This window comes from Lepus europaeus, chromosome 19, assembly GCF_033115175.1.
Source record: "Lepus europaeus isolate LE1 chromosome 19, mLepTim1.pri, whole genome shotgun sequence".
NCBI classification, from domain to species: domain Eukaryota; kingdom Metazoa; phylum Chordata; class Mammalia; order Lagomorpha; family Leporidae; genus Lepus; species Lepus europaeus.
Genome location: NC_084845.1, coordinates 2934078 through 2954950, shown reverse-complemented (window position 1 = coordinate 2954950; position 20873 = coordinate 2934078). Strand labels below are relative to the sequence as shown.

The following is a 20873-nucleotide window of genomic DNA, read 5'->3' as shown; positions in this document are numbered from 1 at the left end:
GAGGGGGCCGCCCGCAGCCCCCTCGCTCCTGCGCCGCAGCCGCCGCGGCCTCCAGGGCCACCCGAGCCTCCAAAGCACCCCTCTCCCTCTCAGCCCTCGGGCGGAGGAAGCGGACACTCCCGGGCGCGCCAGTGCCCGGTGGGACGTCAGGCCCCAGACTCAGCTGCGGGCTGCCGATCGCTCAGGCTCCGTCCCAGCCGCTGACCGGCCCTGTCCGGGGCCCGGGGGGCCCGGCGGCACCAGCCGCTCCCACCCGGGGGGCTGCGTCCTCGCCGGCGCTCCGCCGAGGCGGAACCTTCGTGCGGGCCCCGCGCGCGCTTCCGGCCGGCGCCTTTTCCCAGGGACGCCGCCGCCCCTCGCCCGCGCCCCCGGGTCCCCGCGTCCCCGGCGCCGCCGGCCCGGAGCTGCCCCCGGAGTCTCGGTGCCGCCGCCGGCGCTCGCCAGGGGGAAGCCCGGCGCCGCCCGGGACCTCGGCTCGCTCCTCCGGACCCGAGAGGCGCTGCACCGGGTACGGGGGCCGGGACGGGGGGAGGACCCTGGGCGGGGCCGGGGTGGGGGCGCGGGGAGCCCGGGGGCCCGGGCGGGGGCCGCGCCGTGCGGACCTGGGGTGGGGCCGGCCGTGCCCGAGGAGGGGGCTCGGGACAGGGAGTTGGGTGGGGGGAGGAACCCGAGGCCCCGCAGCCCGCGGCGGTGTGGACCGAGACCCGCGTGCCAATGGGGAGCTGGGTCAGCGGGGCCCCGGGGGTGGGGCCGGGGGCGTCCGCAGCGCCCCGAGCCGGGGAAGGGGCGAGGGCGGGCCGCCGGGACCCCAGGAGGGCTCGCAGCGGGAGACAAAAGAGGCCGGGGCTGCGGGCCGTGTGCGGGTGCGCGCGCGGGGCCGGGGCGAGGACCTGCCTCGCCGGGTTCGCCTGGACGGCGCCTGCGAGGTGCGGGCTGGAGTCCTGGGGTCTGCAGGCTGGGGCGGGGGGCGAGCCCCATTTCCCCTGGGGTAGGGGGCATCGTAATCTGTCTCCCCTCTCCGCTCCCAGGGAGGCCGGGGGCGACCCCCATTCCCCCAGGGGTAGTAGCCATCGTGACCCGTCTCCCCTCGCCGCTCCCAGCCGCCGGGTCTGGAGGTGCAGGCTGGGGCGGGGGGCGGGCCCCAATTCCCCCAGGGGTATTGGGCATCGTGACCCGTCTCCCCTCACCGCGGTCTGGAGGCGCAGGCTGGGGCGGGGGGCGGGCCCCGGAGGGCGACCCCCATTTCCCCAGGGGTGGTGGCCATCGTGACCCGTTTCCCCTCGCCGCGGTCTGGAGGCGCAGGCTGGGGCGGGGGGCGGGGGGCGGGCCCCGGGGGGCGACCCCCATTTCCCCAGGGGTAGTGGCCATCGTGACCCGTCTCCCCTCGCCGCGGTCTGGAGGCACAGGCTGGGGCGGGGGGCGGGGGGCGGGCCCCGGGGGGCGACCCCCATTCCCCCAGGGGTAGTGGCCATCGTGACCCGTCTCCCCTCGCTGCTCCCAGCCGCCGGGTCTGGAGGTGCAGGCTGGGGCGGGGGGCGGGCCCCGGGGGGCGACCCCCATTTCCCCAGGGGTAGTGGCCATCGTGACCCGTCTCCCCTCGCTGCTCCCAGCCGCCGGGTCTGGAGGTGCAGGCTGGGGCGGGGGGCGGGGGGCGGGCCCCGGGGGGCGACCCCCATTTCCCCAGGGGTAGTGGTCATCGTAACCCGTCTCCCCTCGCAGCTGCCGCTCCCGATGCTGCTGCTGCCGCCGCGGCCGCCGCACCCTCGGGCCGCCTCCCCGGAGGTCATGGACCCACCGCCCCCCAAGGCGCCCCCGTTCCCCAAGGCGGAGGGCGCCCCCTCCACGCCCTCGGCGGCGGCGGGGCCTCGGCCCCCGCGGCTGGGCCGCCACCTGCTCATCGACGCGAACGGGGTCCCCTACACGTACACGGTGCAGCTGGAGGAGGAGCCGCGGGGCGCCGGGGCCCCGCGCGAGGCGGCCGCGGGCGAGCCGGGCCCGCGCAAGGGCTACAGCTGCCCGGAGTGCGCCCGCGTCTTCGCCAGCCCGCTGCGGCTGCAGAGCCACCGCGTGTCGCACTCGGACCTCAAGCCGTTCACGTGCGGCGCCTGCGGCAAGGCCTTCAAGCGCTCCAGCCACCTGTCCCGGCACCGCGCCACGCACCGCGCCCGCGCCGGGCCGCCGCACACCTGCCCGCTCTGCCCGCGCCGCTTCCAGGACGCCGCGGAGCTGGCGCAGCACGTGCGGCTGCACTGAGGCCCCGCGCCGCTCCCGCGCGCACACGCACGCTCCCCGGCTCTGCGGAGGTCGCCGCCTCGCCGGGCCTCGGTTCCCCCGTCTCCTTCCCTCCGAAGCCGCCGGCCCCGCCGCGCTCGCCTGCGTGGGCAGCGCGGCCGAAGGGGCAGGGGCCCTGTGCGGCCCGAGTCTGTGTCTGCCCCGATCTGCCCCCCGCCCCCCTTGGCTCAATAAACATTCCGCACTCGGTCCTGGGGCTCTTCCTTGCGTGCAGGCGCGGGGCGCGGGGCGCGGGGCGCGGGGCGCGGGGCGCGGGGCGCGGGGCGCGGGGCGCGGGGCGCGGGGCGCGGGGCGCGGGCGGCCCCGGGAACCTTCCTTCCGGCGCGTGTTTCCGGCCGGAGCCGTTTCCCGCACGCCCCGGCGCCCCGCCCCCGCCGCTGCAGCCGCGGACCCTCGCCCCGCGCTCCCGGGCTCCTCTCGTCTTTGCGGGCGCCGCCGGCCTCCGCGGGGGCGCCCGTGCCGCCGCCCCTGGCCGCCCGGAGCTCGGCGGCCGCTGCACCGCGTCCGGGGGCCGGCGGAGGGCACCTGCGGGCCGGCGTCCCGGGGGGCGTTCCCCGCGCGCCGCAGGTGGTGGTGGATGGGCGAGGACCCCGGAGGAGCCGGAGGTAGGTGGGCGAGGGGCGTGGCCGCGGGAGCCGGGGGGTCCCCAGGGGGCGGGCGGGAGCGGCCTCTGCGTGGCCACAGGGACGCGGCCGCCGCCGGGGGCCCGGGCGGGGGCGCTGGGGCGGGGTCCAGGGCCGCCCTCCGAGGAGCCCCGCGGGGCGCGGGTGGGGTTGGGGCGGGGGGCGCGCGGCGGGCGCCCTGAACTCCGCTCCCCGCCCGCCAGGCCTCAGCCACGCCGCCGGATGCTGGTGCTGCCGAGCCCCTGCCCGCAGCGCCCGGCGCGTGCCCGCGCGCAGGCCATGGAGGCCCCGGAGCCGGGCCCCTCGTCGTCCGCGGGACCCCCGCAGGCCTCGCCCCCCGCGCGGCTCAGCCCCTACCTGCTCATCGACACGCAGGGCGTGCCCTACACGGTGCTGGTGGACGAGGCGGCGCCGGGGCCGCCGCGCGCGGACGGGGGCGCGGCGCAGAAGAAGTGCTACAGCTGCCCCGTGTGCTCGCGCGTGTTCGAGTACATGTCCTACCTGCAGCGCCACAGCATCACGCACTCGGAGCTGAAGCCGTTCGAGTGCGACACGTGCGGGAAGGCGTTCAAGCGGGCCAGCCACCTGGCGCGCCACCACGCCGTGCACCGCGCCGGCGGGGGCCGGCCGCACGGCTGCCCGCTCTGCCCACGCCGCTTCCGGGACGCGGGCGAGCTGGCGCAGCACAGCCGCGTGCACTCGGGCGAGCGCCCCTTCCAGTGCCCGCACTGCCCACGCCGCTTCATGGAGCAGAACACGCTGCAGAAGCACGCGCGGTGGAAACACCCGTGAGCGGCCCTGCGCCGGCCCGCACCCCCTCCGCAGGCAGGGCCTGGGGAGGAGCGCGCGGAGGGGGAGACCCCGCGCCCCGCCCAGCCCTGGCCGTGCGCCGTGGGCCCCGGGCGCGGCCTGCGCGGACTCCGTGGCCTCTGGGAGGCAGCCGGGGCCCACAGCTGCGTCCCGCCGCCTACCCGAGACTGGACGGGCGGACGGCATCCGGTGTGTTTTGGGGTCCCCGAGGTGCGGTGCACCGTGACAGACACACCGCTGCAAGCATTGACTCGCGAGTGCGTGGGACGCCGCGCTTCTGTGCCATTAGCGCCCTCCGGCCTGCGCGGGTGGACGGGCTCCCCTCCGAGACTTAACCACGCAGGCACGCCTGCGCTGCAGAGAGAGACCCACGTAGGGCGCATGGGACCCCTTACCGCAGCTTTCCCGGGGGCGCAGGCGCGGCCGGCCGGGCCTCGGGGTTAATAAACGCCTGCCTTCCCACCCCGCGTGCCTTGCCTGCTCCGCGCGAGCCTCCCGCCGCGAGTGGGCCGTGGCTGTGCCCCCTACCCCGCCGTCTGACTGTGGACAGGTGTGGGGGCGGGCTTGCTGCACGAGTCCGCCACCGCGCGGTGCCAGGGAGGGGTCGGACCCCCCATTCTACAGGTGAGCACACTGAGGCTGGAGGAATGTCTTCCGGGCTGGCACGCAGCCTCGGAACCCCTCATTTCCCGGGGAGAGGGGGGCCCTCCCCTTCCTGGGGACCGATCGTGGGGTCTGCCCTGGCCGGGCCCTGGGTACACACCACGGATCCCACACCGCCCTCCCCTTCTCCGGGGACCGTCGCCATCCACCCTAGGGACCCCCCGAGCCAAGCCATCTCGCTGGGATGGGAATTTCGTGACGCTCCCTGCCTGAGCTTCGTGCAGGGCGGGGGAGTGCTGTAAGGGGCCGTCGCGCAAGTGCGGCTCCCGGCCTCTGCCGCAAACGGCGGGGTCTCACCTGGGTGCCAGGGCTCCGGCAGGAGAGGCGCCGGGCCGGCTGGACCCTGCCTCGCCGAGCTCCCCGCGTCCCGCTCGGCCGCCCAGTCCAGAGCCCCGCTCCGCCGCCGCCCCGCCCGCGAGCGGGCGGGCGCCTCCCTTCGCTCTCCGTGACACTTTGCAGACGCTCCCCCGCGCCGGGCATGGGCGCCGCCGCCGCCGCCGGTCCGCGGCCCAGATTCCGCGCGCGGGTGGGTGAGCGCGGGCAGCTCCGGCCCCTCGGACCCGGGGCACGGGGCGGGGGAGGTGGGGAGGGGGACGGTGGCCGCGTCCGCACCCTTGGCCTATTATTGCAGGGACAATCCCACCCCCCCCCCGCCACGACCGCTCCCCCTCCCACCCGCGGGACAAAGGGCGGGGGCGGGGGGCGCATGCCCACGCGTGACCTTCCCCCGCACTGCGCACGCGCCCAGCCCCCCCCGTCATGGGGGAGGGGCTCTGCTGGCTCCAGGCGAGTGCGGGGGAGGGGCGTGGGACGACCAGGAGCCGGGAGCCGCCGCGCGTGGGCCGAAGTTGGGGCAGCTTCTCCCTGCACCTGCGGCTCGGCTGGGCCTGGAGAGAACCCTCGCGGGGGGTCCTCGCCGTGCGGGCCAGGGGCTCCCTGTGCCCCAGCAGCCCCGGGGGTGCCCAGGCCCCAGCCGTCCGTCCGTTCGGGTCTCGGCTAGGCGCCCGCAGCGCGGGGTCCTGGAGCATGGGGTCCCCTCCCCCCCAGACCCCGGGCGGGCCCCTCCATCTGTGGCTGCTGTTTCTGTCCAGTGCCCCTGAGGCGCTCCGCTGCGGGGTCCACAGACAGCCCGGCGATGAGCGAGCGGAGCGGCCGGAGGCGGACGAGTGAGGACGCGGGGCCGCGGTGGGGGGCGGCCCCGGCGGGGCCTGCGGCCGCCTGGCGCATGACCGCGGGCCTCTCCTGTCCAGTGAAGAAGGACGATGAGGGCTTCGAGGTCTCCGTCCCCTTCGAGGAGGCGCCCCCGCTGGACTCGCAGCTCTTCTACAGCCTGAACTCCTCGCAGGCGGGCTTCGAGGGTGAGCGGCGGGGGCGCGGGGCGCGGGGGCGCGGGCCGCCGGCCGCAGGGTGACCGCTGCGCTCCCGCCGCAGAGCCCGCGGAGGCCGCGTCGCCCACCCTGGCCCTGATGAACAGCGTCAAGGCGCAGCTGCACCTGGCCCTGGAGAGGAACTCGTGGCTGCAGAAGCGCATCGAGGACCTGGAGGAGGAGCGGGACTTCCTGCGCTGCCAGCTGGACAAGTTCATCTCCTCTGCGCGCGTGGACGCAGGTGGGCGCGCGGGCCGCGACCCCGTGCCCCGCCCCGCTCCCTCCCGTGCTGGCCCGGGGCCAGAAGCAGCCCGGCCGGTTTACTGCCGGACCCACGCGTGCTGACCACCGCCTGGCCGCCTCGGTAGCCTGTGTCCTAGGGTGCCCAGCCGCAGCGGGGGCCCTGCCGTCCCTCCCTCTGCGAACCCCCTTCTCCCCAAACCCTGCGCCACGCACGGGCCCGTGTTGCCCGGGCCTACGCTGTCAGGATCTGGCTGTCTCCCCCGCGGATGGTTCCTGGGGAGCTCAGCACAGAGCCTTTCCGGCACCCGTGTCCCCGGGGAGCGCGCCCGGTGCAGCCGGAGGCCTTGGCTGTCCCCAGCCTACCAGGCCCAGAGCCCCTGTCTCCCGGCTCCCACTGCCCTCCAGGAGCCCCACGCGGTTACAGGGGCCCCGCGGGTCAGCGCGGCCGCCGTTCACCTGCCGCCTTTGCTCTCCCCCGGCCCCCATCCCGCCCCCAGAGGACCACTGCCGGGCGAAGCCGGGGCCCCGGCGGGCGGAGGGGGACAGCCGCGGCGGCGCGGGGGGCGAGGCCTCGGACCTGGAGTCGGCCGCCTCGTCGCTCAGCGCCGCGTCCGAGGAAGGCAGCGCCGGCGAGAGGAAGAGGCAGAGGCCGCGGGCAGGCGCCGGCCGGAGGCGCTTCGGGAAGCCCAAGGCCCGGGAGCGGCAGCGCGGTGAGCGGGGGGAGCTCCGGCCCGGGGCGCGCGCCCTGCCCCGCGCCGCGGCCCCGGGCCTGACCGCCGCCCGCTGTGCCCCGCAGTGAAGGACGCCGACGGCGTGCTGTGCCGCTACAAGAAGATCCTGGGCACCTTCCAGAAGCTCAAGAGCATGTCGCGGGCCTTCGAGCACCACCGCGTGGACCGCAACACCGTGGCGCTGACCACGCCCATCGCCGAGCTGCTCATCGTGGCCCCCGAGAAGCTGGCCGAGGTGGGCGAGTTCGACCCCTCCAAGGAGCGCCTGCTCGAGTACTCGCGCCGCTGCTTCCTGGCGCTGGACGACGAGACGCTCAAGAAGGTGCAGGCGCTCAAGAAGAGCAAGCTGCTGCTGCCCATCACCTACCGCTTCAAGCGGTGACCCGCGCTCGCTCGCGCGGATCCCACGAGAGACGTGACGCTCGGGCAGGCGGCCCCGGAATCTAAGTTAAAAAAGTAAAAATAAAACAGAGACGTGGCGCTTTGGCGCAGACTGGGCCCCAGCGTTTTCCTCGGAGGGGGAGAGGGGTTGGGGAGCACAGGGTGGGGCGAGCCCCCCGGGGGCGGCGCCCAGGACCCCTGGGCGCGGCGTGGCACGGCGGCCGTCTGCCGCCAGGGGGCAGCAGCGCGACGTTGGCCCCGTCCCGGAAGTGGTGCTTCCACCGCCTTCCACGCGTGCGCGCGGCGGCAGGGGAGCGAGAGCGCGGACGCAGTTGCCAAGACAACCGGGAGCGGGCGGTCGTGCTTAACGGTCGGGAATTCGGACTCCTTTTAGGCAGGGAAAGCCTCGCGCACGCGCAGTGGGGGCCCTGGAACCCGACACCGCCACCCCGCCTCAGACCGGCCTCCGCGCAGCCGCAGTAGCCCGCCTCAGCCCCTGCGCAGGCGCGCAGAGCCGCGCTGGCAACCTCCGCAGCGGCCGCGCGCGCCCTCCAGCCCGCAGGCTGCTGCTGCCTCGCGCAGCCGCCTCAGGCGCTCCGGAGAGTCGGCCCTTCCTTCCTTCCTCTCTCCCATCGGGAGAGCCAGGTGCCGAGAGCCCGGACCCCGCCCCCTTCTCTGGACCCGGGCCCCAGACCCACCTCGCCTCCGTCCTCCCTCCCTTTTCGGTTCCCGCCGCCGGAAGGAGCCGAAGCGCCGCCGGAGAGAGCCGAAGCCGCCTCCGTGAGGGAGGGGCTTCCCGAAGCCGCGGCGGAAGGAGCCGAAGCTCTCTGGTAGGGGAGGAGTGCGCGAGCGGACTCTCCGGAAAGAGCCGAAGCCTCTGGCGAGCGCCGAAACCCTCGGAAAGGTCGTCGGCAGTGGCCGATTGCTTGGGCGGGGCCGGCGGAGCAGCGCGGCGGATCTGCAGAGGGAGAGACTGGGGCGGTTGGAATTGTCGGGAGGAGCCGAACCCGCGGAGAGGGCTCTGCGCCGAGGGACGCGAGGACCCGCGAACACCGCCGGACGGCGAGGCGCTGACTTCCGGAAAGTTACGGAAACCCGAGACGCCGGCCAGGCCCTCGCTTCGGGCGTTTTCGGAAGCCGCCGAGGCCGACCGTCCGGAAAGAGCCGACGCGCTTCGGAGCCAGGCTCGGGGGCGGGGCTCGCGGGGTTCGGGCGGGGCGAGGGGCGGAGCCTGGGCGGGGCGGGCTGCCGGGGCTTGATTAGGTAGGAGGCGGTACAGCGCCGGCGGCGGCCGGAAGTAGCCGAAGCTAGCGGCGGAAGTAGCCGAAGCGGCCGGAGCGGGCGGGCGGCGAGGCGAGGCGAGCGCTGCACAGGGCCCGACGCGGCCGCCTCAGCATGTCGGACTTCGACGAGTTCGAGCGGCAGCTCAACGAGAATAAACAAGGTGAGGGCGCCGGGGTGGCGGGGCGGCGCGGGAGGGGTGGCTCCTCGCTTCGCTCCTCGGCCCCCGCCATTTTCCCCCTCGTTTCCCATTCCTCGGCGCCGCGCGATCCACCCCCCCTCCCGCGGCGCGCGCCTCGCTCACGTGACCGCCCGCGGCGCGGCGAGGGGCAGGGGCGGCGGGCGCGGGCCCGTGGCGCATGCGCACGGCGCCCGCCCGCGCCCACGTGGTCCCCGCGGAGGTGGCGAAGGGGGACGCGGCGCGCTGGCGCCGGAGACGTCGACCCTAGCTCTGCTCGCTCTCTCCCTTTCTTGGCAAAGACGATTAGTATGTTAGATCCTGTAATCCCCTTCTTTTTCGTCCGCTGCTGCAACTCTTCCGCTTCCGGTTGTGCCGGGGCTGCGTCTCCACGCCCCCTTTGTTTCAAAATGGCGGTCGCGGGCACGGCCCCCTCCCCCTCACGTGGGCCGGGGCAGGGTCGCCCCCGCGCTCGGCCTGCCCGGGGCCCCCAGGCTGGGCCTCCTGCGTGTCCGCGCGGGGGCAGTGCCCGGCAGCGCCGCGCCGCCCGGGGGCTCCGTGCCCGCTCCTCGCGTTCGGCGGGAGCGAGGGCGCCGGAGGAGCGGAGGTCGGGGGGCCCCGGCCCGGGCTGGGGCCTGCCTGTCGCCTGAGTACCGGGGACTCGGTGTGTTCTGCTAATTTTTCGGCTGTAGAGCGTCGCTGTCGAGATGGGCCGGGGCGGGCGAGCCCAGCTGCAGTGCAGCTGCGCCCCTCGCTGGGGGCCGGGCGCGTCTCCTCGCGAGCACGGCCCGGTGCCGCCGCTGCGGGACGGGGCCCGGAGGGCGCGCACGTGGAGGGCCGGGCGGCCGCCCTCCCGCCGTCCGCGGGGCCCCCGGCACACCTGGCGCGCGAGGCGCTCACGGCGCCGGCTGGAGCGGAGTTCCGGTCGCGTTTGCGTGGCGTCCTGCGGCCAGCGGGGGAGGAGCTGGTGCGGAGTCTGGCAGGTGTGCGGCTCCTCCTCCGCGGGGCCCACGTGTGCCCTTTGTCCCAGCGCGCCAGTCTCCCTGCGTCTCTGGGCGACCTGTGCCTAGGAGATTTCCTTGTTTGCGTCCCCGGCACCCCGCGGGCGTCCCTTTCCTGTGCGCTGCTGAGCCTTGGAGCGGGAGGCCTCCCGGGCCGGTCCCCGTGGGCAGCAGAGCTGCTGGCTGCGGCCGGCGCCCTCGTCTCCTCTCTTCCGCGCCCCAGCCGGGGTTTCTCTGTCTCTGCCTTCCGCGGAGGGAGTGTCGTGGTGAGGGTTGGAGGCGGACTGTGACTGCTCCGCGGCCCCGTGTCCAGCCGTGGCGGGTGCAGGCTGCTGGCTCGCGTCCCGGCCGCCCGTCCTGTGGCTGAGCCTGGGTGCAGGTTCTGGCTGAGGGCGCAGGCGGGTGTTTTGCGTGGTTGTGGGGGCAGAGCACGCGTAGCCACGTTGGACAGTGTGACACAGAGGCCACGGGGGCGTGGGCCTGTCCTGTGCTGCGTGTGGTGGGCCGGTCGGGCCCGTGCTGTGGCGCGCGGGACCGGGAGTCCCTGGTCCTCGCCCCGAGGGGATGGAGGCAGGATCGTCCGCTTGGCCGCCTGCAGGGAAGGCATGTCTCAGTGTGCTGCCTCCGGGCACAACCGATCGCGCCTGGCTCCGTGCTCCCGGGCCGACGTGGGGGGCTGTGGGTGCCAGCCGGTGCCCACGTCTTTCCTGAGGGGTCGCTGGGTCCCTTCAGGAAAGCATCATTGGGTCTCTTGATTCCCCAGCGTCTAGCCCTGCCCCTCTCAGGGACGACCCTGGGGTCAGGCCCCTCAGCCCTCGAGGGGGACCAGGAGCCAGCCTCCTGTCTGCTCTGGCTCCTCAGCTCCTCTTGAGCATCCTCAGGTATCTTCACCCCGGGGGCACTTGCCGGCCCTGTCCCCTGGTCCCCTCTGCTGTGGACCCAGGAGGCCTCTTCTCTCCCTTCCTCCTTCGAGTCCCTGCCCTTGGGGGTGGCCTCCCTGGGTCTTGGGGCGTAGCCACCAGCGTGCAGGGTGGGCTGGGCCCGTGTCCTCTCTCCACTCAGCCCAGCCCCTGCCTCTTGCCTTGCCCAGAGAGGGACAAGGAGAACCGGCACCGGAAGCGCAGTCATAGCCGCTCGCGAAGCCGGGACCGCAAGCGCCGGAGCCGGAGCCGGGACCGGCGCAACCGAGACCAGCGGAGCGCCTCGCGGGACAGGCGGCGGCGAAGGTGCCAGGGCGGGCCAGCCTGGGTGTGGGGGGCGTCTGGGTGGCCCCGCAGCCTGCCTGGCCTCGTGTCTGTCGGGTGGGTTCCAGCTCTCCGCCTGGCTTGAGCTCAGTTTGCCCCCGAGCCTGGCGTTTCTTTCATTTCCCCGTTGGCTGTGCCGGGGCTGCGGGTGCTGTCCTGCCCCGCCTCCGAGGGCTCTCCTCACAAAGAGGACTTGATGAAGGGCGGGCCGGGGGCTCTTGTCTTTGGCCTCACCCCCCGAATGGCTGCCACGCTTGGGGCTGGTCCAGGCCAAGGCTAGGACCCCGAAACTCCATCCTGGCCTCCCTGTGGGTGGCAGGGCCCAGGCACTGAGCCGTCTCCCCCGCGTGGCCTTCGCAGGCGTGTTAGCGGGGAGCGGGCTCGGAGGTGGCACGCTGATGGCGGGGCCAATGCTCGGTGCAGGGCTGGCTCCCGCCGCGGGCTTGTTTCTTGGAGCTGTTTCTGTGCTGCTCTGGGAGGCTGTCTTCGGGGCTGTCTGGCTCCGGCTTCTCTGTTCCCTTCCTCCCCGGATGGGGAGATGTTGGAGCCGGGCACTGTCTGCAGCCTGGGCTCCCGGGCTCACTCCAGGGATTCCGCTTTTGTGTGCTCTGCTCCACCCCCCCACCCCCCATGGCCAGGGCAGGCCGGGCGCTGGGCAGGAGGAGGTGGTGCCCCTCCCCTCCCAGTGTTCTGCTATGGCCCTTCCTCCTCCTCTCCCATTCCTGGGCCGGGAGTGTCGGCGGGGGGAGATGGCAGGGCCGAGGGGGCTGCTTGCCGCTTGTTCTCCTCGGCCCTGCCCCAGCCTTGGGACTCAGTGAGCTGGGGGGGAGTGGCCTGTGGGGCAGTCGAGGGTCCCCAGTCACCCCTCCCCTACCTTTCCCTCCCACCCCCCAGCAAACCTTTGACCAGAGGCGCTAAAGAGGACCACGGTGGATTGATGTGAGCGTCTCTCCTGCCCCTGTGCCCCTGTGTCCACACCCTTCCCCTCCCCTCACTGCTGTGTGCCTCTCCCTGCCCGTGTCCACACCTTCCCCTTCCCCTCCGCGTGTCCACACCTTCTCCTCCCTCACTGCTGTGTGTCTCTCCCTGCCGTGTGCACACCTTTCTCTCTCCACTGCCCGCGTGCACACTTTCCCCTCCCCCTGCCCGTGTCCACACCTTCCTCTCCCCACTGCCCGTGTCCACACCTTCCCCTCCTCACTGCCCGCGTCCACACCTTCACCTCCCTTACTGCTGTGTGCCTTTCTCTGCCCGTGTGCACACCTTCCCCTCCCCCTGCCCCCGTCCACACCTTCCTCTCCCCACTGCCCATGTCCACACCTTCCCCTCCTCACTGCCCGTGTCCACGCTTTCCTCTCCCCACTGCCCGCATCCATGCCTTCCCCTCCCTTACTGTTGTGTGCCTCTCCCTGCCCGTGTCCACACCTTCCCCTCCCTCTGCCTGTGTCCACACCTTCCCCTCCCTCACTGCTGTGTGCCTCTCCCCGCCCCCGTCCACACCTTCCCCTCCTCCTACCCGTGTCCATACCTTCCCTCCTCCCATGTCCACACCTTCCCCTCCCTCACTGCTGTGTGCCTCTCCCCGCCCCCGTCCACACCTTCCCCTCCTCCTACCCGTGTCCATACCTTCCCCTCCCATGTCCACGCCTTCCCCTCCCTCTGCCCATGTCCACACCTTCCCCTCCCCCTGCCCGTGTCCACACATCCCCCTCCTCCCTGCCCGTGTCCAGCACTGGCCCCCGCTCGGCCTTCAAACCAGCACCCCTCCCTAGGCCTGGGTCCAGATCCCCTCTCCTGGGGAGAGTGGAGCTCGTGGGGGGTGGCCTCGGCGGAGCCTGGGAGGGGCCCTGCCACTGTGGGTCAGACTGAGGTTGGCCGCCCGCTCTCCCCCGCCCCCAGTCGCTCCCCCCGCCATGAGAAGAAGAAGAAGGTGCGTAAATACTGGGACGTGCCTCCCCCTGGCTTCGAGCACATCACCCCGATGCAGTACAAGGCCATGCAAGGTAGGCCCCGCTGGCCGCTCCTGGGGGGCTGCAGGAGGGCACCCGAGGTGCTGGTGGGGGTGGGGGTGGGGTCCTGACGGGGGTCCAGTGCCGGCAGCGTCTCCAGCTGAGTGTGCGGTGGGTGGTGCCCGAGCTCGGCGCCAGGCTTCCCTGACGGCTCGGCCTGTGCCTCTCCTTGAAGCTGCGGGTCAGATTCCAGCCACTGCCCTTCTCCCCACCATGACCCCGGACGGTCTGGCCGTGACTCCGACGCCGGTGCCCGTGGTTGGGAGCCAGATGACGAGGCAGGCCCGGCGCCTCTACGTGGGCAATATCCCCTTCGGCATCACTGAGGTACTGCCCTCTGCTGCCCTGCCCCCTCCCCCGCCCCTCCCCCATTCCCTCCCCCCAACCTGCACGGGTCAGACTCTGCTCCTGCGAGACCCCCCCGGCCCCCTCCCAGACGGACGGATGGAGTTGAGCCAGCCAGGGGCCGGGCTGGGGGTGGCCCCTCCCTCCCTCCCTCCCTCCCCCCTCTCCCGTCTCCCCTCCCACAACCTCCTCCAGCACACAGCTAATGTACCTACACATCACACGTACGTGTCGGAGAGACAGAGAGGGAGACTCGACACAGGCACACGCAGACACACGCAGACGCACGCCCGTCTTCTCTGACACGCCTCTCCTTCTGTGCCGCTGTCCCAGCCTTTCCCACAGCCCTCCCTCCCTCCCATGGTCGCTGCTCTGTTTTGATGCCCTGACCTCCTCCCTGCCACCTTCCCCGCCGCTCCTGTCCCCTGACCCTCCCCACCCCTTCCCGTGGCACCCCCTGAGAATCCCGAGATCAAAGAGTTGTTTCCATTTCTCTTTAAAGTGAAATATTGTGGGGCTGAGATCCCTCGTAGCAACAAAAAGTTTGCTACCATCGTCGAAGGCAAGTAAGGCCCATTCTGACTTTCTCAACCTGCACTTTGCTACATTTGATGAACCAGCCCCCGGACTCCAGGGCCAGGTCCCTCCGCATCACTCTCTTCTCCTCCCCTCCCGCCCCTCCTCCCGCCCCGCCCCACCTCTGGTCTCCTCGCTCTGCCCTGCCCGCCCCATGGCCTCTCTCTCTCTTCCTCTCCCTCCCTCTCTCTCTCTCTCTTCCTCCCTCTCTCTCTCTCTCTCTCTCTCTCGGTTCCTGCTCCTGCCTGTCCTCTCGCTCCGTCGTGTCCTGGGTCCTCTCCTCCCACATGCTGTCTCCTCCCCTGCCCGTCTGACGCCTGCTGTCGTCTCTCCCCGATGGCCTGGGGCCCCCGTGGCTCCCTCCCAACCTCCGTCCTGTCGGCCGCATCGACCCATCTCCTGCCCTGTGCCGCCTCTCGCTGCTGCCTCCCTGTCTTCTCACCTTCCTCTTGCTTTTGGCCCTCTCGCCCCCTACTCCCCACCCATATTTCACTGTCCCCTCTCCCTCCCCTCCCTCACCCTCATCCCTCCCCCTTACCCCCAAACCCCTCTGTGTCTCCCTCTCTCACCCTTCCCCTCCTCTCTCCACCTCCCTTCCCCCGCCCCCCCCTGTCTCCTATTCCCTCTGCAGGAGGCCATGATGGATTTCTTCAACGCCCAGATGCGCCTAGGGGGGCTGACGCAGGCTCCTGGGAACCCTGTGTTGGCTGTGCAGATTAACCAAGACAAGAACTTTGCTTTTCTGGAGGTGAGCCGGGCCGGTGCTGGGGTCGGGCATGTGCGGTCCGTGCTTGTCCCTCGGCTGCTGTGGCGCGCTCTGAGAACTCAAACCTGCCTCCAGCCCGCCCTCTGCTGGCGTGTGGCCCAGGCGCCTGTCTAGACCCCTGGACCTGTTCCTGAAGACGCTGTGCTCCTGCCTCGCGCGGCTGGGCTGGGCCGGGTTGACCGGCGGTGCTCCCAGACTGACTCCGCTGTGGACTGTGGGTTGGGGTCGGAGCCCTGGTCTTGCCGGATGCCGTGAAGGCACGGAAGCGGGCTTGGTTACCGTAGAGGCTTCTGAGTGGTGGGCTCGCGCTGTGTCTGTCTCGGGGGATGACTGCTCGGCGCCTGTGTGGTGGTGCTCCCCTGGGACCTTCTGCACCGAGCCCTCTTCCCTTGCCATGCCTGTGGGTGTCTTGGGCGCTGGTGTTTTCGCTCCCTAGAACACTGGGCCTTGGAGGCAGGATGTGGCTGCTGTCCTCCCGGTGGCCGGCACGGGACGTGGCACATGGAGTCGTGAAAGGGAAGAGCAGCCGGGGGCTGGGGCTGCGCTTGTCCCTGACGCTGTCCCTCACCGCCTCTCCTGTCTCTCAGTTCCGCTCCGTGGACGAGACCACCCAGGCCATGGCCTTCGACGGCATCATCTTCCAGGGCCAGTCGCTGAAGATCCGCAGGCCTCACGACTACCAGCCACTGCCCGGCATGTCGGAGAACCCCTCCGTCTACGTGCCTGGTGAGCCCTAATTCTGTGGCCCAGCCCGGCTGTGGAGGCACGGCGTGGTGCTTCTCCACGCCCTGAGTCGGGCGGTCCCCCTGCGTGGCCGGGGTGGGGCCTGGCCGCAGAGCGGGTGGGCTGAGGTCTGCGTGAGGACACACAGCTGCTCGGGGGCCGGCGAGGACCGGGCTGGAGGTGCAGCAGCGAGTGAGGGACTTGCAGCCTGGGCTGTGCTCCTGCCCTGGGCCTCCTGGCCTGGGGCCCTCAGAGGGTGCAGGGCTCCCAGTGTGTGCCCTGGTCCTGTGTTCCAGGCCATTTCCACCGTGGGTGGGCTGCATGAGGATTTCCCAGCATGCAGTAGCCGTCTCTAGAAAGCGTGCAGGCTGCCCTCAGCACCCAGGCCGTGTTGCCGTCAGGGTCAGTGAGGATTTGGGCATGAGACCCTCCCTGTGGGGGGTGCAGGAAGCACATTGGCCGTGGAGGCAGCTGATGCCGCTGTAGGTGAGCGGGAGGCCCAAGGTTGGTGATGTGGAGCCCGGGGCTGTCTGGTTGAACCGTCCACCCGGCCTTTGTCCATCCAGGGCCAAAGGCTGGCACCCAGCAGTTCCTGGGTGTCGTCGGGGCTGCCCTGGGGCAGGGTGCCGTTTACTGGGAAAGCTTGCCAGGCGCGAGGTGATCCGTAACTTGCCCAGGGAGGTGAAGTCAGTGGGGTCCGTGCCCGGCCAGTGCCTGCCCTGCAGATTCAGGGCGTGACCCCTGGTCCGCTCCCTTGGTGGCAGCTGTCGGCGGGGGAGCAGTGGGGGCGTGGCTGGGCAGCTTGTGTTCTGGGGAGGGCACGGCCCGAAGCACGGCTCTGCCGGGGTGGTTGCTCCCCTGTCAGAGCCTGGCGTTCCCCCAGAGAACAGTAGTTGTTCTCTGTGCAGAGGCAGGAAGCAGTTGTGGGGAGCAGGTGCTGGCCTGTGGGGCACCTGCTGCCCGGCGCCGGGTCAGGCTGAGGCGCACACTTGGCCCGGGCCGTCAGCATGCACCAGGTGCTGGGTGCGAGTGTTCTCCCCGCTCCTCCAAGGGAGACACCCAGGCCTGGGGAGCCTGGCTGCTGCCTCCCTGAGACCTGGCACGCCGGCTCAGAGCCCGGGCGTGGCGTCTGGCTGCCAGGGGACTGGGGAGTGGCCCCCAGCCTGCTGGGCTGTCTGGGGCGCACATGGTTGAGGTAAACTTTGGGGCTGCCTTTTTGACTCCGGTGTTTGCCTTGTGCCTCGTCTTCCTGTAGTGTGTGGCCAGGGCTTCTGTGCAGAGCGTGGTGCACGCCTGGGCTCGGGAGCACCTGGGGGCCGCTGGTGCTGCCAGGCTGAGTCTCCCTGCTCCGCACGTACCCGCTGCGGGGGCTCACTGGTGGCACTGGAGCTGGCTGGGTTGGTGCCTGGTTTTGTAGGGGAACATCAGCATGGACAGGCGGGGCCGGGCGGAGAGCAAGCCCTGGGGCAGACGAGCGCCCGTACGTGGTGAGAGTGAGGTCGAACTGTATTTTATTTTATTATGTTTTTTGGACAGGAAGAGTTGATAGTGAGAGAGGAGAGACAGAGAAAGGTCTTCCTTTTTGCCGTTGGTTCACCCTTCAATGGCCGCCGCGGCCGGCACATCGTGCTGATCCGAAGCCAGGAGCCAGGTGCTTCTCCTGGTCTCCCATGGGGTGCAGGGCCCAAGCACCTGGGCCATCCTCCACTGCACTCCCGGGCCACAGCAGAGAGCTGGCCTGGAAGAGGAGCAACCGGGATAGAATCCAGCGCCCCAGCCGGGACTAGAACCTGGTGTGCCGGCGCCACAAGGCGGAGGATTAGCCTGTTAAGCCACGGCGCCGGCCTATTTTATTTTATTTTTTTAATTAAAGAGTTACTTGTTTGAAAGGCAGAGTGAGAGTGAGAGTGAGAGTGAGAGTGAGAGTGAGAGAGAGAGGTCTTCTATCTACTGGTTCACTCCCCAGATGGCTGCAATGGCCAGAGCTGCGCTGATCTGAAGCCAGGAGCCAGGAGCTTCCTCCAGGTCTCCCACGCTAGTGCAGGGACCCAAGGACTTGGGCCATCCTCCACTGCTTTCCCAGACCACAGCAGAGAGCTGGATTGCAAGTGGAGCAGCCGGGACTCGAACTGGCGCCCACATAGGATGCTGGCAGTGCAGGCGGTGGCTTTACCCGCTATGCCACAGTGCTGGCCCTTAAAGTTAAACTTGAATTGAGCCCCTTCTTCCGGGTACAGTAGCTTAGTTCTGAGTCGATTTCCCATTCTTTGGCCTGCCTGCTCCTCCCCAGGGTCAGGATGGAGGTGGGTGACAATGCTCTCACTAGGTGCCTGGGGGTGAGGAGGAGAGGGCCGTATTAACTGGGTCTTTTTGGGTATTTATTTGAAGGGGAGAAGGGGGAGGGAGAGGGAGGCACACCCCACTCCGTGGTTCAGGCCGAAGCTGGGAGCCTGGCGCTCCATCCGGGTCTCCCCATGGCAGCTGGCAGCTTGGTTGGTTGCAGCGCAGGGCCGGCCGCGTTGGCTGGTTCTGAACCAGCAGCGAGGCTGGAGGGGCTGGCGGGCTCGGCGCATCATGGAGGAGCTGGAGCTGGCCCAGCAGACCTCTGTCTGTGCAGTGCCAGTGGGGAGGGCAGGGCGGGGTGTGGAGCACAGTCAGCAGTCAGAGCTTGGAAGCCACGTGGAGACCCCCGGGCAGCCCCTGCCCCACTCTGCCGCGTCACGAGTGTCCTCAGGCCAAGAACTGCGCCCCTGAGCCAGGGCTGTGGAGAGACTTCCAGGCCTGAGGGCCACACGCGTGACCTGCCAGTGTGCCACGGTCAGGGCTGTCCTGCTGGTTTGTGGCTACGGCTGAGGCCGGCTGGGGCTGGAGGCACAGGGCCTGCTCTCTGGGGAGCCGGCTTCACTGCCCACGTGCTGCTGTGCAGTGTGGACAGCTGGGTGTGGTATGGTCCCATAGACCACCCAGGATCCTGGGCCCACGGACGTGACCTGTCACGGAGTTGAAGTCCTCCCCTCTCTCCCCTTAGGAGTTGTGTCCACCGTGGTCCCTGACTCTGCTCACAAGCTGTTCATCGGGGGCTTACCCAACTACCTGAATGATGACCAGGTTAGCCCTCCCCCACTGCAGACACAGACACCCCCCCATCCCGATGGGGTCTGAGCCTGCTCCCCCCATCCCCCACCCCTGCCCTGCCCTGATGGGATCTGGGACTGCTCCCCCCACCCCCTGCCCTGATGGGGTCCAGGCCTGCCTGCTCCCCTACCCCCTGCTCCCAACCCCTGCCCCTGCCTTGATGGGGTCTGGGACTGCTCCCCCCACCCCCACCCCTGCCCTGCCCTGATGTGGTCTGGGCCTGCCTGCTCCCCACACCCCTGCCCCTGCCCTGATGGGGTCTGGGTCTGTCGCAGGTAAAAGAGCTGCTGACCTCCTTTGGGCCTCTGAAGGCCTTCAACCTGGTCAAGGACAGTGCCACGGGGCTCTCCAAGGGTTACGCCTTCTGTGAGTACGTGGACATCAACGTCACGGATCAGGTGAGCCCCAGGCTCCGGCCATTTGCTGCCCTTCCCCGCCCTGCGCTGTTTGCAAGCCGAGGTCTCCTCGGGATGGGGCGGGAGGCGGCCAGCCTGGAGCAGGGCCCTGTGTGTGGGGCTTGCCCCTTCCGTTGGTTTTGGCTTTTTCTGGACTCTCAACTGCCTTCGCCTTCCCTTCCTCCCCCACTGGTGCCCCGGCCCGGGGGGGAGGTGCTGGGCTTCCAGCCTCTGACCTGCGCCTCCTCCCTGCGCCCTCCCCTCCCGTCCACACACAGGCCATCGCGGGGCTGAACGGGATGCAGCTTGGGGATAAGAAGCTGCTCGTGCAGAGGGCGAGTGTGGGAGCCAAGAACGCCACGCTGGTGAGCCCCCCGGCACGTCACCTTCTGTTGGCTAGAGGGTCCCCGGGCGGGGAGGGGCTTTGTGGGGTGTTTGGGGCAGTGCTGGGGACTGGGAGCCGAGGGGCATAGGCGTGAGTGGAGGGAGGCTGGCCGGGGCCCCCTGTGACGCCCCTGCCTCCCCGTGGACCCACAGAGCACCATCAACCAGACGCCCGTGACCTTGCAAGTACCGGGCCTGATGAGCTCCCAGGTGCAGATGGGCGGCCACCCGACCGAGGTCCTGTGCCTCATGAACATGGTGCTGCCCGAGGAGCTGCTGGACGACGAGGAGTACGAGGAGATCGTGGAGGACGTGCGGGACGAGTGCAGCAAGTACGGGCTGGTCAAGTCCATCGAGATCCCCCGGCCCGTGGACGGCGTGGAGGTGCCCGGCTGTGGAAAGGTCAGGGCGCCCTGGCGTGGCCCGCGCCTGTCTGCCTGTCTGTGTCTCAGTGTCCTCTCTCGGTCTCCCGGGGCCTGCAGGGGAGGTGGCAGCCAGCGAGCACTGGGACTCAGTGCTGAAGGGACCTCGGCTGTCCCTGCTACATGAGTGCAGGCGTCTGGTGTCGCCTTCGCTTCCCCGGGTGCTCCCCTGGGTGTTGATGGAGGTCTCACCTGTGCCGGGCAGTCGCGGGAGCCGCGCTGGGAGGAGGGGGAGGGGACAGGATGCCGAGGTGGTCTGCGAGCAGAGAGCAGGGCAGCGGCTGGGGCCTAACTGGTCTGGCAGGTGGGGGTGGCCCTCCCGGTCGTGAAGGGGGGGCGCGGGGTGCCCCGTGGTTTGCCCAGGAGCAGGAGGCAGAGGGGTGGCGCTGGCCTGGACAGATGGACAAGGCTGGCTCGGCCCAGGCTGGTTTGGGAGTTGGAAGGGTGGGGAGGAGCCCACGGGAATCGAGTGTGCCGATGTGGGCGGGCGTGGGGAGCAGATGGGGAGAGCGGAGGCGTGGACAGGCGGGCTGGAGGAGCCAGCTCTGCCCCCCAGTGGAGGCTGCGGGAAGTGGGGCCCGCCTGGATGTCGGTGCTGGGCGGCTGGGCTGGGTGGACTGCAGGGTGGCCCGGCCCGGGCTGCCCGTCCTCCACACGGCGGGGTGTCCTGTGCGCCGGGCCGGGCGGGTGGCCGGCGCTCACGGGCCTCCTCCCGTCCCCGCAGATCTTCGTGGAGTTCACCTCCGTGTTTGACTGCCAGAAAGCCATGCAGGGGCTGACTGGCCGCAAGTTCGCCAACAGAGTGGTGGTCACCAAGTACTGCGACCCCGACTCCTACCACCGCCGGGACTTCTGGTAGAGGCGGCGGGGCGGAGCGGGGCGGGGCCGGGGCGGCTCCCGCTCACCCCTCCCCTCCGAAGAAGGGCAGAGGAGTGACCGATGACCGAGCACGGCGGCACCTGGACGGCGGGACGGCCCGCGGACACGCGCACCCGCGCCCGGCGGGGTGGGGACGGCCCCGCGCTCCTCCCGACAGCCTCTCCTCCCCAGCCCTCTCCCCTCCCACGTAGGAACATAGCGTGTTTATATTTTATGGCCAAACTATTTTGAATTTCGTTGTCCGGCCCTCCGTGCCCTGCGCCCCGGCCCCTGGTTTCTTACGTAGTTGACTCCGCCCCCGGCCCCGCCCCGCCCCCCTCTGTGGCAGTTTCATATTTGCTAAGACGAATTTGCTCATTAAACATTTTGTTGTATTTTACTTGGCGGCGCTGCTCTGTGTCCGGTGTCAACGGCCTCCTGGCCTT

The 20873-nt window shown here is 70.9% G+C and overlaps 4 protein-coding genes across 9 annotated transcripts; all 4 read left to right on the top strand.

The window, feature by feature from the left end:
• Positions 1-374: 374 nt before the first annotated feature.
• On the top strand, positions 375-2257 carry ZNF580 (zinc finger protein 580). The gene is made up of 2 exons (XM_062177141.1): positions 375-508; positions 1720-2257. Exon 2 carries the CDS (start codon positions 1732-1734, stop codon positions 2251-2253), a length of 522 nt encoding a protein of 173 aa, XP_062033125.1. The 5' UTR covers positions 375-508; positions 1720-1731; the 3' UTR covers positions 2254-2257.
• A 571-nt stretch (positions 2258-2828) lies between these two features.
• Positions 2829-4181, top strand: ZNF581 (zinc finger protein 581). The gene is made up of 2 exons (XM_062177229.1): positions 2829-2897; positions 3119-4181. Exon 2 carries the CDS (start codon positions 3138-3140, stop codon positions 3705-3707), a length of 570 nt encoding a protein of 189 aa, XP_062033213.1. The 5' UTR covers positions 2829-2897; positions 3119-3137; the 3' UTR covers positions 3708-4181.
• A 658-nt stretch (positions 4182-4839) lies between these two features.
• CCDC106 (coiled-coil domain containing 106) lies at positions 4840-7227 on the top strand. Of its 3 annotated transcripts, none has more exons than XM_062177227.1 (5): positions 4840-4914; positions 5480-5746; positions 5820-5996; positions 6496-6708; positions 6795-7227. In XM_062177227.1, exons 2-5 carry the CDS (start codon positions 5524-5526, stop codon positions 7109-7111), a joined length of 930 nt encoding a protein of 309 aa, XP_062033211.1. In that variant the 5' UTR covers positions 4840-4914; positions 5480-5523; the 3' UTR covers positions 7112-7227. The 3 variants fall into 3 exon arrangements, with proteins under 3 accessions (XP_062033211.1, XP_062033210.1, XP_062033212.1); XM_062177228.1 differs by lacking the exon at positions 4840-4914 and having other exon boundaries at positions 5077-5554; positions 5639-5746; XM_062177226.1 differs by lacking the exon at positions 4840-4914 and having other exon boundaries at positions 5074-5746.
• A 1148-nt stretch (positions 7228-8375) lies between these two features.
• Positions 8376-20798, top strand: U2AF2 (U2 small nuclear RNA auxiliary factor 2). 4 transcript variants are annotated; one of them, XM_062178006.1, is made up of 12 exons: positions 8377-8554; positions 10661-10796; positions 11709-11753; positions 12714-12817; positions 12999-13150; positions 14376-14492; positions 15098-15236; positions 18262-18341; positions 18644-18766; positions 19042-19140; positions 19301-19549; positions 20294-20798. In XM_062178006.1, the coding sequence occupies exons 1-12, from the start codon at positions 8506-8508 to the stop codon at positions 20426-20428; spliced, it is 1428 nt and encodes a 475-aa protein (XP_062033990.1). In that variant the 5' UTR covers positions 8377-8505; the 3' UTR covers positions 20429-20798. The 4 variants fall into 4 exon arrangements, with proteins under 4 accessions (XP_062033992.1, XP_062033990.1, XP_062033993.1 ...); XM_062178007.1 differs by having other exon boundaries at positions 8379-8554; positions 19042-19128; XM_062178008.1 differs by lacking the exon at positions 11709-11753 and having other exon boundaries at positions 8376-8554.
• Positions 20799-20873: the final 75 nt, after the last annotated feature.

Coding starts and splice junctions, on each gene's coding strand:
- ZNF580 (XM_062177141.1), top strand. CDS start 1,732: ATGCTGCTGCTGCCGCCGCGGCCGCCGCACCCTCGGGCCGCCTCCCCG.
- ZNF581 (XM_062177229.1), top strand. CDS start 3,138: ATGCTGGTGCTGCCGAGCCCCTGCCCGCAGCGCCCGGCGCGTGCCCGC.
- CCDC106 (XM_062177227.1), top strand. CDS start 5,524: ATGAGCGAGCGGAGCGGCCGGAGGCGGACGAGTGAGGACGCGGGGCCG. Junction 5,997..6,495: donor CTCTGCGCGCGTGGACGCAG/GTGGGCGCGCGG, acceptor TCCCGCCCCCAG/AGGACCACTGCCGGGCGAAG. Junction 6,709..6,794: donor GGCCCGGGAGCGGCAGCGCG/GTGAGCGGGGGG, acceptor TGTGCCCCGCAG/TGAAGGACGCCGACGGCGTG.
- U2AF2 (XM_062178006.1), top strand. CDS start 8,506: ATGTCGGACTTCGACGAGTTCGAGCGGCAGCTCAACGAGAATAAACAA. Junction 14,493..15,097: donor AGAACTTTGCTTTTCTGGAG/GTGAGCCGGGCC, acceptor CCTGTCTCTCAG/TTCCGCTCCGTGGACGAGAC. Junction 19,550..20,293: donor AGGTGCCCGGCTGTGGAAAG/GTCAGGGCGCCC, acceptor CCGTCCCCGCAG/ATCTTCGTGGAGTTCACCTC.